This window comes from Lepidochelys olivacea (genome assembly GCF_965140295.1).
Source record: "Lepidochelys olivacea isolate rLepOli2 genome assembly, chromosome: 18".
NCBI lineage: Eukaryota > Metazoa > Chordata > Testudines > Cheloniidae > Lepidochelys > Lepidochelys olivacea.
Window position 1 is genome coordinate 11,248,551 of NC_140428.1, and position 14,378 is coordinate 11,262,928.

General features: G+C 51.8%; 1 protein-coding gene across 8 annotated transcripts in view; it reads left to right on the plus strand.

The window, feature by feature from the left end:
• The window catches only part of EPHA8 (EPH receptor A8), a 130,881-nt gene that overhangs the window by 43,048 nt on the left and 73,455 nt on the right, over window positions 1–14,378 (plus strand). For all 8 annotated transcript variants that reach the window (XM_084651365.1, XM_084651366.1, XM_084651368.1 and 5 more), the window contains exon 3: window positions 6,192–6,855. In XM_084651365.1, coding sequence (XP_084507491.1) covers window positions 6,192–6,855 — 664 coding nt within the window. The remainder of the gene's footprint in view (window positions 1–6,191; window positions 6,856–14,378) is intronic.

A 14,378-nucleotide genomic window follows, 5' to 3' on the forward strand; every position in this document is an offset into this window, starting at 1 on the left:
CGTCCCAGGCCCCGACCCACCTCCGCTTTCCAATAGCAGCCTGAGTGTCAAGGGTGAGAGCTCTTCTCAGGAGCCGTCAGATGCCTGCAAAGGGAGGAGAGAGCGAGGCGTGGGGAAGGCCAGACTGGGAAGGTCATGGGCCTGCTGGCTGGCAAGCACCACACCATGCTGAGTGCCAGCCTGCAGTGCAGAGAATGAGCCACGTAGCTCTGAAAGCCAAGCCATGGTGCCAAGGGCAGAGGCCGCACAGGAGAGGCCCTGTGGAGGTGGAGTAAGGTCTGACCCCACTGACATGGTCTTATTAGGGGGCCAGGGGCAAAGAGCAAGCAAAGAACACCTGAAAAGTAGGAAGGTCCCCTGCAGGTTTGACCTTGGGTTGAGGCCAGCCAGGGAACAGGCTGGGCTAACAGTATCACCCCCAGCCACCTGCGTAGTGACCACCCACCTGAGCATGCCCGAGAGGTGCTCAGGAGTAATGTAGAGAGGCCTTGCCATCAGGCATGGGCAGGTGTGGCTTGGGTGTGGCACAAGCAGGATGAATGTGTGTGACCCAGGAACCTCTTAGTGCCAACCAACAAGGGGCATGGAGGGGGTGCAGAGGGGTAACAGGGATCTTCTGGGCCTGGTATATGCAATCCAAGAAGTGTCATGGGAGGTGTCAACTGAAAGCCAGTGTCATACTGGTCATCAAAATCATGGTGAGACGCATGTATGGATGTTATAAGTAGGGATGTACATAGGTTGTATGTTATGTTCTTATGGTCTGTGCGTAGGGACAGGTCACCAGGTTTGTTATCAGACAAGAAGTGTTTCCCTAGCTGGCTGTTTACATGTTAATTAAGTATTGCACAGGTCACAGTCGGCTCCACTCACCAGTCTGAATGAAATGCTAACAAAGGGTTGTGAAAACTTCAAAGAGAAAAGTACCAGGGAAGCAAGCAGTGGTGGGGGGACACTACCCTATCTGGAGGGGCACAGCAAAGGTTTTGTCAAGTATATTTAGGGAACAAAGAAGACACCCCAGCATCCTTCACTGGGTAAGTAAATGGACAGTGAGTTTGCTTCATGAAAAAAGGATCTCAGCCAGGCTTGGGTGAAAACACTGGGGAGAACTTTGGATGAGATAAGTGTCTGAGACGTTAGCCTGTGAGTTAAGTGTAGTTTCTAGGAAGCGTGTTGTGATTTTGTTTTATGTGTAGCCATTTGTTCCTAATATTTTTACTCACTATCACGTCACTCTCTGTTCTTTGATAATACCCGGATCCATGTTTTCACTATAAATATATCTCAGTGCTGTGTGCTCCGCAGAAGCTGTGTTCTAGGGTAGGACTCGTTAGGGGCAGTGTATTGCTCCTTTGGGAACCGCAGGACTGGTGATTCTGTGAGGGTTCAGTGGATAAGTGGCTGGACTCTGGCTTGTCACATTCCCCAGAGAGCCCTGTTCTTTGCTTGCCCTGAGCCCCAGCTCCCAGTGACACCTCGCAGCGGAGAGCTCACGCGGTGTCTGGTGAGCACTGGGGGCAGGGAGCGATCCTGGGGCTGCACCTCATGGCACTGACAGTGGGGTGGGCAGGCGCCTTTTCCAGCTCACAGTTGCAATTAATGTCTCAATGGGCTCAGCAGGGAAAAGACAGAAAACAGACATTGGTGTCGTTTGTGCCCAATGAATTGTGACAATGGCTTTAGCGTCCTCCCCCGCACATTTCCCTGCGCGCTGGAGAACGGCTTTCCACTCACTCCAGAGAGGGGAGTGCCCTGTTGTGCTGTAGTGGGATGTGCCACTCCCTCCAGCGCTGTGTTGTGTTGTGTTGTGCTATAGTGTGGTACATGTCCTGGCTCCTGTCCCCTCAGCTCCCCCCGGGCCCACTGGGTTTGCTGACTCTTTTTATTGCTTTGGTAGGACAGGGCCCTGGACAGGGCCGGCAGATTTGGGGCGAACAGAGGCTGGAAACGTTCACTTACCAACCTGAGCTCAGCCCTTTCTCACCCCAGAGAGAGAACCCCGTGTTGTTACTTCACAAATGCGTTTCTGTTTGTGTGAATACTAACAGTCTGGTCTGATGCAGTGACATGACCCCTCACTCTTCCCCAGTGTATCGGGAAGGGGCCTGCCTAGGTGGGGGTTGGTGGGGTGTTTTCCACGTGATCATGATGGATGTGGAGAAGTTCAACTGGCCAATCTGGAGCATTGGCTTGGGAGCTATTGCATCAGTGAATGAGGCCATCAAAGTCCTGGACCAGGATGATGGCAGAGGGGCTGTAATCATGGGCTGGGTTTGCCGCTTTGTCTTTGTGAGCCATTGGTCAATGGGAAGTGGATGTGGTGCCTGGGGCAAAAGGCCAGAGAGAAGGTTGGGTTCCGTTTTTCTTTGAGGAGTTCTAGACTCCTGCTAGTTCTAGTTATAACCTGCTGAGGCCTTGTCTTCACTGCAGAGTTAACTTAAGTGTCGGCCCTGTCTTGTCTCCCATCCACACACAAACCTTTTCCTTGAGTGTGTTGCACTTTTGAGGCTATGTCTACAGTGTGCTGCAGTGTGGCCCACGGGGGGGGGGGGGTGAACTGCTGCGTGCACCAGAGTGTTGCACTTGAACTGTCCTGTGTGGATGCTGCTGGCACAACCTAACAGGTACCTAGTTCACCTTCGCGAACAGGACTGTGTTAACGTGAGCTAGATGCCTTTTAGTTCGTGTGGCAGTGTCCACATGGGGCAGCTAGATTGCAACACTTTGGTGCGCTCTGCAATTCCCGTGGCCTGCACTGTGGTGCAGGGTAGACAAGCCTGACCTCGAGTTGGCTGCCCTGGCTGGGGGCGCAGGCTAATGCTCATCGGCTGCTGACCCAATCGCTCTGTGCAGTTCCAGTGTTACTTCGCAGTGTGTCCAATCTCACTGGAGCTGGACGAACTCGAGGGGGGGTTAACCTGAACACAGATAACTCAAGTAAACCCTGCAGTGAAGACAAAGCAGGAATGCTCAGCTGCCAGAGGCTTGTTTGTTAAGTTTCACTCCACGTCCCCAAATGTGCTGAAGATGGAATCCCTATAATTCAGGGTAGCCAGAGGCAGGGGCTATGAACTCTGCAGGAGTCCTGCGCCCACTGGGTATGTCAACTGCACTTTAGGCTGATTGTAGCACAGGTAGGCATACCAAAGCTCGCTTTAATCTAGCCTGGGTAACAATAGCAGTGAAGGTGCACTGGCCTGGACTCTGCGCAGGCTAGCAAGCTGATGAGCTTGTACGGGGGCAGCTAGCCTGCACCTCTTCACTGCTACTGTTATCTGGGCTAGATAGATGAAAGCTAGCAGGATATGGTTCCCTGTTTTACAATCACCCCATAAACTTCTGGGTAGACTTACCCATTCTCTCTGGTGCTGCACAGTTGCTGGGGTCGGAAAGCGGTCCTACCGAGCTGACACATGGCCTTTCTGAATGCCATCCTGGGCATATTTCTAACATGCGCATCACGTTGTGTCTGTGGGGTGGATGCACGAGACGCCTCAATGCAGCTGTATGATTTTGGAGGTGATTTTTGTAGTAAGCAGAAGTTCATTTTTCCAGAGCGAGTGACTAACTTTTCAATTATGCATCAGCATATTTCAATATCCCCTTTGAACTCATTTTCCTTGAGGCCTAATGACTGCAACACACGGGAAGTTCCTCTCTTTTCCAGGCAAATCTGAGCTCTAGGACAGCAATAGAAAGTTAGGAGACTTTTCCAGAAGTGAGTGCATTTTGGAAGTTGCAGGTGCATTTTGGAAGTTGGAGGTTCAACCCTCCTTAAACCTTGTGAGATGCAAAGAAGTTCTCCTCTTGCAGGAGACTAGAGATGCAAAATTTCTGCCAGAAAGGAGGTTTGTTTTTGCTGGAGGTAGAGGCAGTAGGAAGCGTGAACTGTCCCAATGTCATTCCATCCCTACTAACCATGTGCTCACATGATGCGGTGCAGAAGGAGCCAACAGGCCTGAGGTCAGCAGGGCTAGACAGGATAATATGGGGTTTGGCAAAGCAGAGTTGAGAGTTCTCAGCTCTAAATGGCTTCGCACTTCCAGGGACCAGCATGTCCTGCACCTTAGAAAAGCAGGGCCCATGCGGCTGCTTACAGCATCTGGGGGTGACAGGGACAGGGCCATTTTGATGGGCTTGGTGTCTGGGTTAAAGAGCTTGAGCTGAAGTGGGTTTGTGGCAGAGGCCTTGGGGGCAGGGGGCGGCACACATGGATTCAGGGGTCAGATTCTGAAACACAAGTGACATTTCTAAGGGCTTGGTTCAGATCTGAAAGATCTTTGCTAGTGAAACGTGCTTGCACCCTGTGTCATATTGCCCTCTAGCTGCTCCTCCACATACAGGGTAACAGCCTACTGCTACTTCTACTCTAGTACTCCTTTGACTTTAGTGGTCGAGGTCTCTGCTATGGATCTGAAGGTCCTGAGTTCAAACACCACTGCTGAAACACGGGGCAGGGGAGTGTTGTCCTGGCAATAAGTATTATAGTGTCCGTGGCGCTCGGGCAGATCTGCCAGGAGCCCCAGTGTCCTGACAGAGTCCGGGCCTTCCGTAGCAGGCAAGGCATCAGCAAGGGCCATGGCTGAGCCAGGGGCCTGCCCCCAGTGTCACTCTGCATGTCACTCTCTGGCGGTTCATGCGAAGGGCAAGTACAGCATCCGGGGGCGGGGGCAGTATCATTCCAAAGCTCCAGCCCACTCCCAGCAGGGTCTGAGCCCTTACCACATTCAAACGAGTCTCTGCTCCAGAGGTCCTGGCTCCCTCCTGCCCTCCCTCCCTTCCCCACTCAGACACACAGGATCCCTGCCTTTGGGAGATTGGGCCCTTCAGCCCATTGGCTGGGCCCCACTGCTGCATCCTGTGGGGCTTCCACTTGGGTGGCACCGTGGCGTGCGCTGGGATGTCCCTGGGCTGGGGAGAGGGACTAGGGCTCAGGACCAGAGAAAGTAGAAGAATGGGGCTAGTCTTGGTGGAAGGAGAGAGAGGGAGGAGGACAAGAGTGGGAGGTGGCAAGGCAGGAGACCAGGTAAGTTTGGAGGAGCCCCAGACCAGAGCCCCATTTTCAGCATGACAGTCACTCACCGGGCTGTGTTCAGAGCAGTGCTGATGGCTGAGTCTGGGGGGATCACTGGTCAGGGCAGCCACCCAAGGAGCAGTGTGCAAGGAAGATACGGGAGAGCCCCAAGGCACCTCTCCGGTCAGCCTCTCTCATTGCAGTCGCAGTGTTTGCGAGTTAGATGCCAGCAGGACATCTTGTGCTGCCCCTCAGTCTAGGGCCTCTACTAGGCACAGCAAACAAGTCGCAGAGAGGGAGGCTTGAGCAGGAATTATTACTACAGATTTTCTGGAGCCCAAACCTTTGTTTTATGCCAGGACCTGGCCCCTTCTGGTTGCTCTGGCTGATTTCTGGAACCCCCTCCAAAAAAAAAGCAACCTGCAATGTGCTCCTTTAGTTAAGGAGGAGAAAAAGCAAGGTAGGAGATTGGTCAGAGGCCCCATGTGCCAGCTCTCGGTGCCAGGGGCAGGAAGGAAGCTGGAACGGGTCTGTTGGCAGGGGGAGGAGCTTGGCTAATTGATGCAAGAGTGCATTTTCCAGTCCCGACATCACAGAACTCTGCAGGAAAGGTAGCTTGTGTGCTTTTCATTTTTTGCTCTTTGTTGTTTGTCATTCAACAGTCACCTCTTTAAAATGTTTGTCATCCAGTCAGGGAGCAGAAGCTGGGACCCAAGGGACCAATCACACACCATTAATAACCGTGTCCAGCTGCAGTGGACAGTTTGTGAGCTTCCCAGAACCTGAGATCTGCTCCCAGGAACTCTGGTGAATCCTCACGAACAGGGAACACACCCATGGAAATCAGGGTGGGTTTGCCAACAATTTGAAAACAGCAAAAGGGCTCAAGGAAAGGGGGATTTGTCAGAAGCACCCAAGGGATTTAGGAGCACAAATACCAGCGGCTTTAAATAGGGCTTGTGCACCTAAATCCCATAGACCCGCAAAGTGTTCCCCTAAATTCATAATCAGCTTTATTCATAAAAGATCATTCATTCAGCTGCAGTTACAACCGTTCTGTTGTGGGGAGATGAAGGGCATGTTCACACTCACCCTTCTCCCCCCGTCCGAGGGCTTGTATCAGTGAATGGCTGATGTGCGTGTTCATACTAACCTCTCCCCCTCTGTCCCACAGTGGGATTCTATCAATGAAATGGATGAATTTTTCACCCCTATCCACACCTACCAAGTCTGTAATGTCATGACCCCAAACCAGAACAACTGGCTGCGCAGCAATTGGGTCCAACGGGACGGTGCCCGTCGGGTTTATGCTGAGATCAAGTTCACTCTGCGGGACTGTAACAGTATGCCTGGGGTGCTGGGCACCTGCAAGGAGACATTCAATCTCTACTACCTGGAGTCGGACCGGGACCTGGGCACCAGCACCCGGGAGAGCCAGTTTGTGAAGATTGATACCATAGCAGCCGACGAGAGCTTCACCAGCGTAGACCTGGGGGTCAGGCGGCTCAAGCTCAACACCGAGGTGAGGGGCGTGGGACCCCTGAGCAAGCGGGGCTTTTACCTGGCTTTCCAGGACATAGGGGCCTGCATTGCCATCGTCTCTGTCCGGGTATACTACAAGAAGTGCCCCGCGATGGTCAGGAACCTGGCGTCCTTCTCCGAGGTGGTTACCGGGGCGGACTCCTCCTCCTTGGTGGAGGTGCGGGGCGAATGTGTGAGGCACTCTGAGGAGAGAGACACCCCCAAAATGTACTGCAGTGCTGAGGGGGAATGGCTGGTGCCCATTGGGAAATGTGTGTGCAGCGCTGGCTACCAAGAGCAGAGAGATTTCTGTGTGGGTAAGTCTCTCTTTACCTCTTAAAGGGGAGGGCTGGGGGCAAAGATACCAACATGTCAAAATGAGCCGTAGAATATAGGGTTTGCACAATGAACTCTCACAGCAGAAATGGTCCCGTGAACATTCTTATAAATTCCAGTGGGTAAGGGGGGGGATTTTATTTATTTTATTTGATCTTTTATTCACAAGTAGACATTCCCCTGCATCAGGGTGACCAGATAGCAAATGTGAAAAATCGGGACAGGGGTGGGGGGTAATAGGTGCCTATAAAACTGGGACATCTGGTCACCCTACCTTGCTGCATTTGCAATCCAGACATTGCAGCACTGTGCTAGGGCACAGGAACCTGACAGTGACATTGGCTGGAAACTGACAAAACAGACGTGAAACGTCCTGGTCTGTTTTCCTTTCCGAGCTGAGGGAAACACTGAAAGCGAATCGGCCGTGTGAACGGCTGAGCGTGTGAGCGGGTCAGGAAGCCAGGTGGGTTATCCCCATCAGTGTTATTGGTGACACAGGCAAGGAAACCTGCTTTGTAGAAAGCTACAACTTTACGCTGGGAATGTCCCTCCAGCAGCTGAGAGCTGCTCCGTGCACTGGCTGTTAGCAGCTCATGGCCAGAGAGAAGAGCCCTCCCTCCTGCATACCTAAGCGCTGCCTCTCTCACTTCTCTTTGGCAGGGAGTTGACAGCAAAGCGAACAAAAGAGAGACACTAAGATGTATAAAACAAGGTTATCGCCTTAATCCCATCATCAACCAGAGCTACCCCTGCAGCCTCCAGGGGTGTAGAGGAGACTTCCCCAAGAGCCCCCCCGCCCCAGGAAGGGGTTCATGCTGCCAACTGTATAAACTGTGATAAGGAGTCTGGTGAGCAGGCAATAGCCCTGTAGCAGGCTGCGCAACTGGCAAGGGGCTGCGTGTGTACAGAATTCCATGCACTGGGCTCCCTGGGAGACCCCTCTGTGCAGGTTTGTTTGCTTTTGGTTTTTCATGCGAGGTTTTTAGAGGAGCAGAGCTTCGACTCTGCAAACAGGGTGTAACCCTTCTGCCCGTCAGAGTTGGCAGCTACAAGGGCCGGGTTCAATATCTAGGGGATCCACTCCAATAACACAATGCAAACCGGCTTGAGCCCCCACCCAGTGACCTGGGACAAATACATACCACCCTTGCTGGGCGCCTCCAAGAGGCAATACTTCCCCTCTTGCAAGCACATAGTCTGAGTGTAGCAAAAAGCCTTTTAATAACAGAGAGAAACAATGTGGCATTATGTTGGGGAAACACCACCAACAGGATTCATAACACAACCCATGAGCAAAAAAACCCACCCCAAGCAAATTGGGGCATGCCCTTTCCCTTTGGTTCTTGAGTCCAGCAACCCCAAATCACCCAAAGTCCCAAAAGTCCAATGACCCAAAAGTCTCTGTCCCTGGTCAGGGCAGCCCCAGAGTCCGAAAGTTTATCTGCAGAGCTTTACCTCCCAACCTGGGTGGAGATGGGGGCGGAGGTAAGGGGCACTTTACATGATCTGAAGCTGACCGCCCCACAGCTCCATAGGGCTCCGCTCCGCTCTGCCAGCTGCCCCACGAACTGCTTCACTCAGCTCCGCGGCCCACAAGCAGCTCCCGCCATCCTATGAACTGCTCCACCAGCCTGTCCACAAGGCACTCCAGCCATCCCGCAAACTGCTCCACAATATATCTTCAGGCTCCCCCACTACTTAACACAACGCTCAGTGATTTCAGCTCTTAGCCCTGGTCTACACTAGGACTTTAGGTCGAATTTAGCAGCGTTAAATCGATGTAAACCTGCACCCGTCCACACGATGAAGCCCTTTATTTCGACTTAAAGGGCTCTTAAAATCGATTTCCTTACTCCACCCCTGACAAGTGGATTAGCGCTTAAATTGGCCTTGCCGGGTCGAATTTGGGGTACTGTGGACACAATTTGACGGTATTGGCCTCCGGGAGCTATCCCGGAGTGCTCCATTGTGACCGCTCTGGACAGCACTCTCAACTCAGATGCACTGGCCAGGTAGACAGGAAAAGAACCGCAAACTTTTGAATCTCATTTCCTGTTTGGCCAGCGTGGCAAGCTGCAGGTGACCAAGCAGAGCTCATCAGCAGAGGTGACCATGATGGAGTCCCAGAATCGCAAAAGAGCTCCAGCATGGACCGAACGGGAGGTACGGGATCTTATCGCTGTATGGGGAGAGGAATCCGTGCTATCAGAACTCCGTTCCAGTTTTCGAAATGCCAAAACCTTTGTCAAAATCTCCCAGGGCATGAAGGACAGAGGCCATAACAGGGACCCGAAGCAGTGCTGCATGAAACTTAAGGAGCTGAGGCAAGCCTACCAGAAAACCAGAGAGGCGAACGGCCGCTCCAGGTCAGAGGCCCAAACATGCCGCTTCTATGATGAGCTGCATGCCATTTTAGGGGGTTCAGCCACCACTACGCCAGCCGTGTTCTTCGACTCCTTCAATGGAGATGGAGGCAACACGGAAGCAGGTTTTGGGGACGAAGAAGATGATGAGGAGGTTGTAGATAGCTCACAGCAAGCAAGCGGAGAAACCGGTTTTCCCGACAGCCAGGAACTGTTTCTCGCCCTGGACCTGGAGCCAGTACGCCCTGAACCCACCCAAGGCTGCTTCCTGGACCCGGCAGGCAGAGAAGGGACCTCCGGTGAGTGTACCTTTTAAAATACTATACATGGTTTAAAAGCAAGCATGTGAAAGGATTACTTTGCCCTGGCATTTGCGGCTCTCCTGGATGTACTCCCAAGCCTTTGCAAAAGGTTTCTGGGGAGGGCAGCCTTATTGCGTCCTTCATGGTAGGACACTTTACCACTCCAGGCCAGTAACACGTACTCGGGAATCATTGTACAACAAAGCATTGCAGTGTAAGTTTGCTGGCGTTCAAACAACATCCATTCTTTATCTCTCTGTGTTATCCTCAGGAGAGTGAGATATAATTCATGGTCACCTGGTTGAAATAGAGTGCTTTTCTTCAGGGGACACTCAGAGGAGCCCGTTCCTGCTGGGCTGTTTGCCTGTAGCTAAACAGAAATGTTCCCTGCTGTTAGCCACAGGGAGGGGGGAAGGTTGAGGGGGTAGCCACACGGTGGGGGGAGGCAAAATGCGACCTTGTAACGAAAGCACATGTGCTATGTATGTAATGTTAGCAGCAAGGTTTACCCTGAAAGAGTGTAGCCACTGTTTTATAAAATGTGTCTTTTTAAATACCGCTGTCCCTTTTCTTTTCTCCACCAGCTGCATGTGTTTCAATGATCACAGGATCTTCTCCTTCCCAGAGGCTAGTGAAGATTAGAAAGAAAAAAAAAACGCACTCGAGATGAAATGTTCTCCGAGCTCATGCTGTCCTCCCAAACGGACAGAGCACAGACGAATGTGTGGAGGCAAATAATGTCAGACTGCAGGAAAGCACAAAATGACCGGGAGGAGAGGTGGCGGGCTGAAGAGAGTAAGTGGTGGGCTGAAGACAGGGCTGAAGCTGAAATGTGGCGGCAACGTGATGAGAGGAGGCAGAATTCAATGCTGAGGCTGCTGGAGGACCAAACCAGTATGCTCCAGTGTATGGTTGAGCTGCAGCAAAGGCAACTGGAGCACAGACTGCCACTACAGCCCCTGTGTAACCAACCGCCCTCCTCCCCAAGTTCCATAGCCTCCACACCCAGACGCCCAAGAACGCGGTGGGGGGCCACCGGCCAACCAGCCACTCCACCACAGAGGATTGCCCAAAAAAAGAAGGCTGGCATTCAATAAATTTTAAAGTTGTAAACTTTTAAAGTGCTGTGTGGCATTTTCCTTCCCTCCTCCACCACCCCTCCTGGGCTACCTTGGTAGTCATCCCCCTATTTGTGTGATGAATGAATAAAGAATGCATGAATGTGAAGCAACAATGACTTTATTGCCTCTGCAAGCGGTGATCGAAGGGAGGAGGGGAGGGTGGTTAGCTTACAGGGAAGTCGAGTGAACCAAGGGGCGGGGGGTTTCATCAAGGAGAAACAAACAGAACTTTCACACCGTAGCCTGGCCAGTCATGAAACTGGTTTTCAAAGCTTCTCTGATGCGTACCGCGCCCTCCTGTGCTCTTCTAACCGCCCTGGTGTCTGGCTGCGTGTAACCAGCAGCCAGGCGATTTGCCTCAACCTCCCACCCCGCCATAAACGTCTCCCTCTTACTCTCACAGATATTGTGGAGCACACAGCAAGCAGTAATAACAGTGGGAATATTGGTTTCGCTGAGGTCTAAGCGAGTCAGTAAACTGCGCCAGCGCACCTTTAAACGTCCAAATGCACATTCTACCACCATTCTGCACTTGCTCAGCCTGTAGTTGAACAGCTCCTGACTACTGCCCACGCTGCCTGTGTACGGCTTCATGAGCCACGGGATTAAGGGGTAGGCTGGGTCCCCAAGGATACATATAGGCATTTCAACATCCCCAACAGTTATTTTCTGGTCTGGGAATAAAGTCCCTTCCTGCAGCTTTTGAAACAGACCAGAGTTCCTGAAGATGCGAGCGTCATGTACCTTTCCCGGCCATCCCACGTTGATGTTCGTGAAACGTCCCTTGTGATCCACCAGAGCTTGCAGCACTATCGAAAAGTACCCCTTGCGGTTTATTTACTCGGCGGCTTGGTGCTCCGGTGCCAAGATAGGGATATGGGTTCCGTCTATGGCCCCACCACAGTTAGGGAATCCCATTGCAGCAAAACCATCCACTATGACCTGCACATTTTCCAGGGTTACTACCCTTGATATTAGCAGATCTTTGATTGCGTGGGCTACTTGCATCACAGCAGCCCCCACAGTAGATTTGCCCACTCCAAATTGATTCCCAACTGACCAGTAGCTGTCTGGTGTTGCAAGCTTCCACAGGGCTATCGCCACTCGCTTCTCAACTGTGAGGGCTGCTCTCATCTTGGTATTCATGCGCTTCAGGGCAGGGGAAAGCAAGTCACAAAGTTCCATGAAAGTGCCCTTACACATGCGAAAGTTTCGCAGCCACTGGGAGTCGTCCCAGACCTGCAACACTATGCGGTCCCACCAGTCTGTGCTTGTTTCCCGAGCCCAGAATCGGCGTTCCACAGCATGAACCTGCCCCGTTAGCACCATGATGCATGCATTGGCAGGGCCCATGCTTTCAGAGAAATCTGTGTCCATGTCCTGATCACTCACGTGACCGCGCTGACGTCGCTTCCTCGCCCGGTATTGCTTTGCCCGGTTCTTGTGCTGCATATACTGCTGGATAATGCGTGTGGTGTTTAATGTGCTCCTAATTGCCAAAGTGAGCTGAGCGGCCTCCATGCTTGCCTTGGTATGGCGTCTGCACAGAAAAAAGGCATGGAACGATTGTCTGCCGTTGCTCTGACAGAAGGAGGGGCGACTGACAACATGGCTTACAGGGTTGGCTTCAGGGAATTAATATCAACAAACGGGGTGGCTTTACATCAAGGAGTATTTCAGGCAGAACTTCACAGAGGGTTCTAATAAGAAATGGTGCACCTAAGTTATTGTTCTTATTGGAACAAGGAGGTTAGTCTGGCCTCTGATTGATACATGGCTAGATTTACCTCGCTGCACCTTCTCTGTGAGTGACTGCAGTGTGACCTAGAGGAATGAGTCCCCTAGATGGGGGAGGAGGCAAATGAGTACAAAACAAATCTGGTCTATTTCTTATTTTGATCCACTCCATCTATCTTTTACATCTTTGGCTAGCAGCAGACGGTGCAGAAGGACTGCATGCCATCCACATCTCATGGCTGCTCAGCAGAAGATGATGCAGTAGGACTGCTAGCAATCCATATCATCTGCCTGCTCACCACAAGACGGTTCAATAGGACTGACTGCAGGACTAAAGAGAATGACCTGGTCAAGTCACTCCAAATTTAGTCCCTGCACCCATGTCTGCCCAGGTGCTCGTGGCCAGGAGCACCTCAGACATGATGATGATGATGATGGCTACTAGTCATACTGTACCATCTGCTGCCACAAGGCAATGGGTTGCTGCTACTGTGTAGCAATGCCGTACCACGTCTGCCAGCACCCAGGAGACATACAGTGACGGTTACCTGAGCAGGCTCCATGCTTGCCATAGTATGGCGTCTGCACAGGTAACTCAGGAAAAAAGGTGCGAAACGATTGTCTGCCCTTGCTTTCACGGAGGGAGGGAGGGAACGGGGGCCTGACGATATGTACCCAGAACCACCCGCGACAATGTTTTAGCCCCATCAGGCATTGGGATCTCAACCCAGAATTCCAATGGGCAGCGGAGACTGCAGGAACTGTGGGATAGCTACCCACAGTGCAATGCTCCAGAAGTCAGCTCTAGCCTCAGTACTGTGGAAGCACTCTGCCGAGTTAATGCACTTAGAGCGTTTTCTGTGGGGGGACACACACTCAAATATATAAAACCAATTTCTATAAATTCAACCTTATTCTGTAGTGTAGACATATCCTTAGTCAGTTCAGCTCTTTGATGAATTCAGCTTGTAGTAGCAGGGGAGCCTCAGTGCTGGTGCACCATTAGCCCAAAGTGAGCTCAGCAGCCTGTAACTAGACTCCTAATGAAATCAAAATTAGCTCTGATAGTCCACAGTGCATAGAGGAGTAAATACAATTAGCATGTAAGACCCTCACCAAGGGGCCCATACCACCAAGTGTTAATACTTGCCCCTAGCCTCTCTCCCTTCACAGAGTTTTAAAACCCATGACCCTTGCCTAGCGAGTGCTACTTAGTTGATGGTGAGTCCCTCCAGCATAACAAAAGGCCAAGTACAGTTCCAAGCACCGTTCCCATAATCAGCGTAATAACAATTTATTCTTCCTGCCCCAATAACAGAGACACTGGGGATCCCACAGCAGCCAAAGTGACCATTTGGGCAGCTATGGCCTCATTCTAGACGGGGTGGGTGTGCCTAAGCAAATGAGATCGGCCCCTGAAGTTCTTTTCCACAACTTGCCACACCTCACCACCAGATGTCAGGGCGGAGCTCATCCTGACACTGCTTATAAGGGACACTGGGCTTTGTTTGAATTTAGGGGCCAGGCAAGCGTTGTTGTTCATCTTACAAGACTTGACGCAGGGTTAGAACCTTCAAAGTCACATTGGAAAAGACCCAGGCTCTGTTGAGACCGTTTTCTGCCCTGGGGAGTCTAGAGTTCTGTGGAGTTGGGAGAATAGCCAGAATAAGAGCTCATTTCTTAAATTCCACCTCTCCTGGTGTCTTTGATTTTAGTGTTATCCTGGGATACCTAGGATCGTTGGCTTAACTCTTCCTCGGGTGTCTTGGGGGAGTTATTGCTGCTAGCAAAGGGTTTCTGGTGCCATGGTGTGTGTAAAGGGGGCGGGGGGGTAGGGCAGGTTAGGCAGAAAGTCACTTTTGTATCTAACCCTGCTGTTCTTATCGGAAGTCCATTGTGCAGATCCAGTGTCAGATCCTCCACCCCAGGTGCCCGGGCCCTGAGACAGACCTCTGCCAGGCAATAGCAGTAACAAATCTTT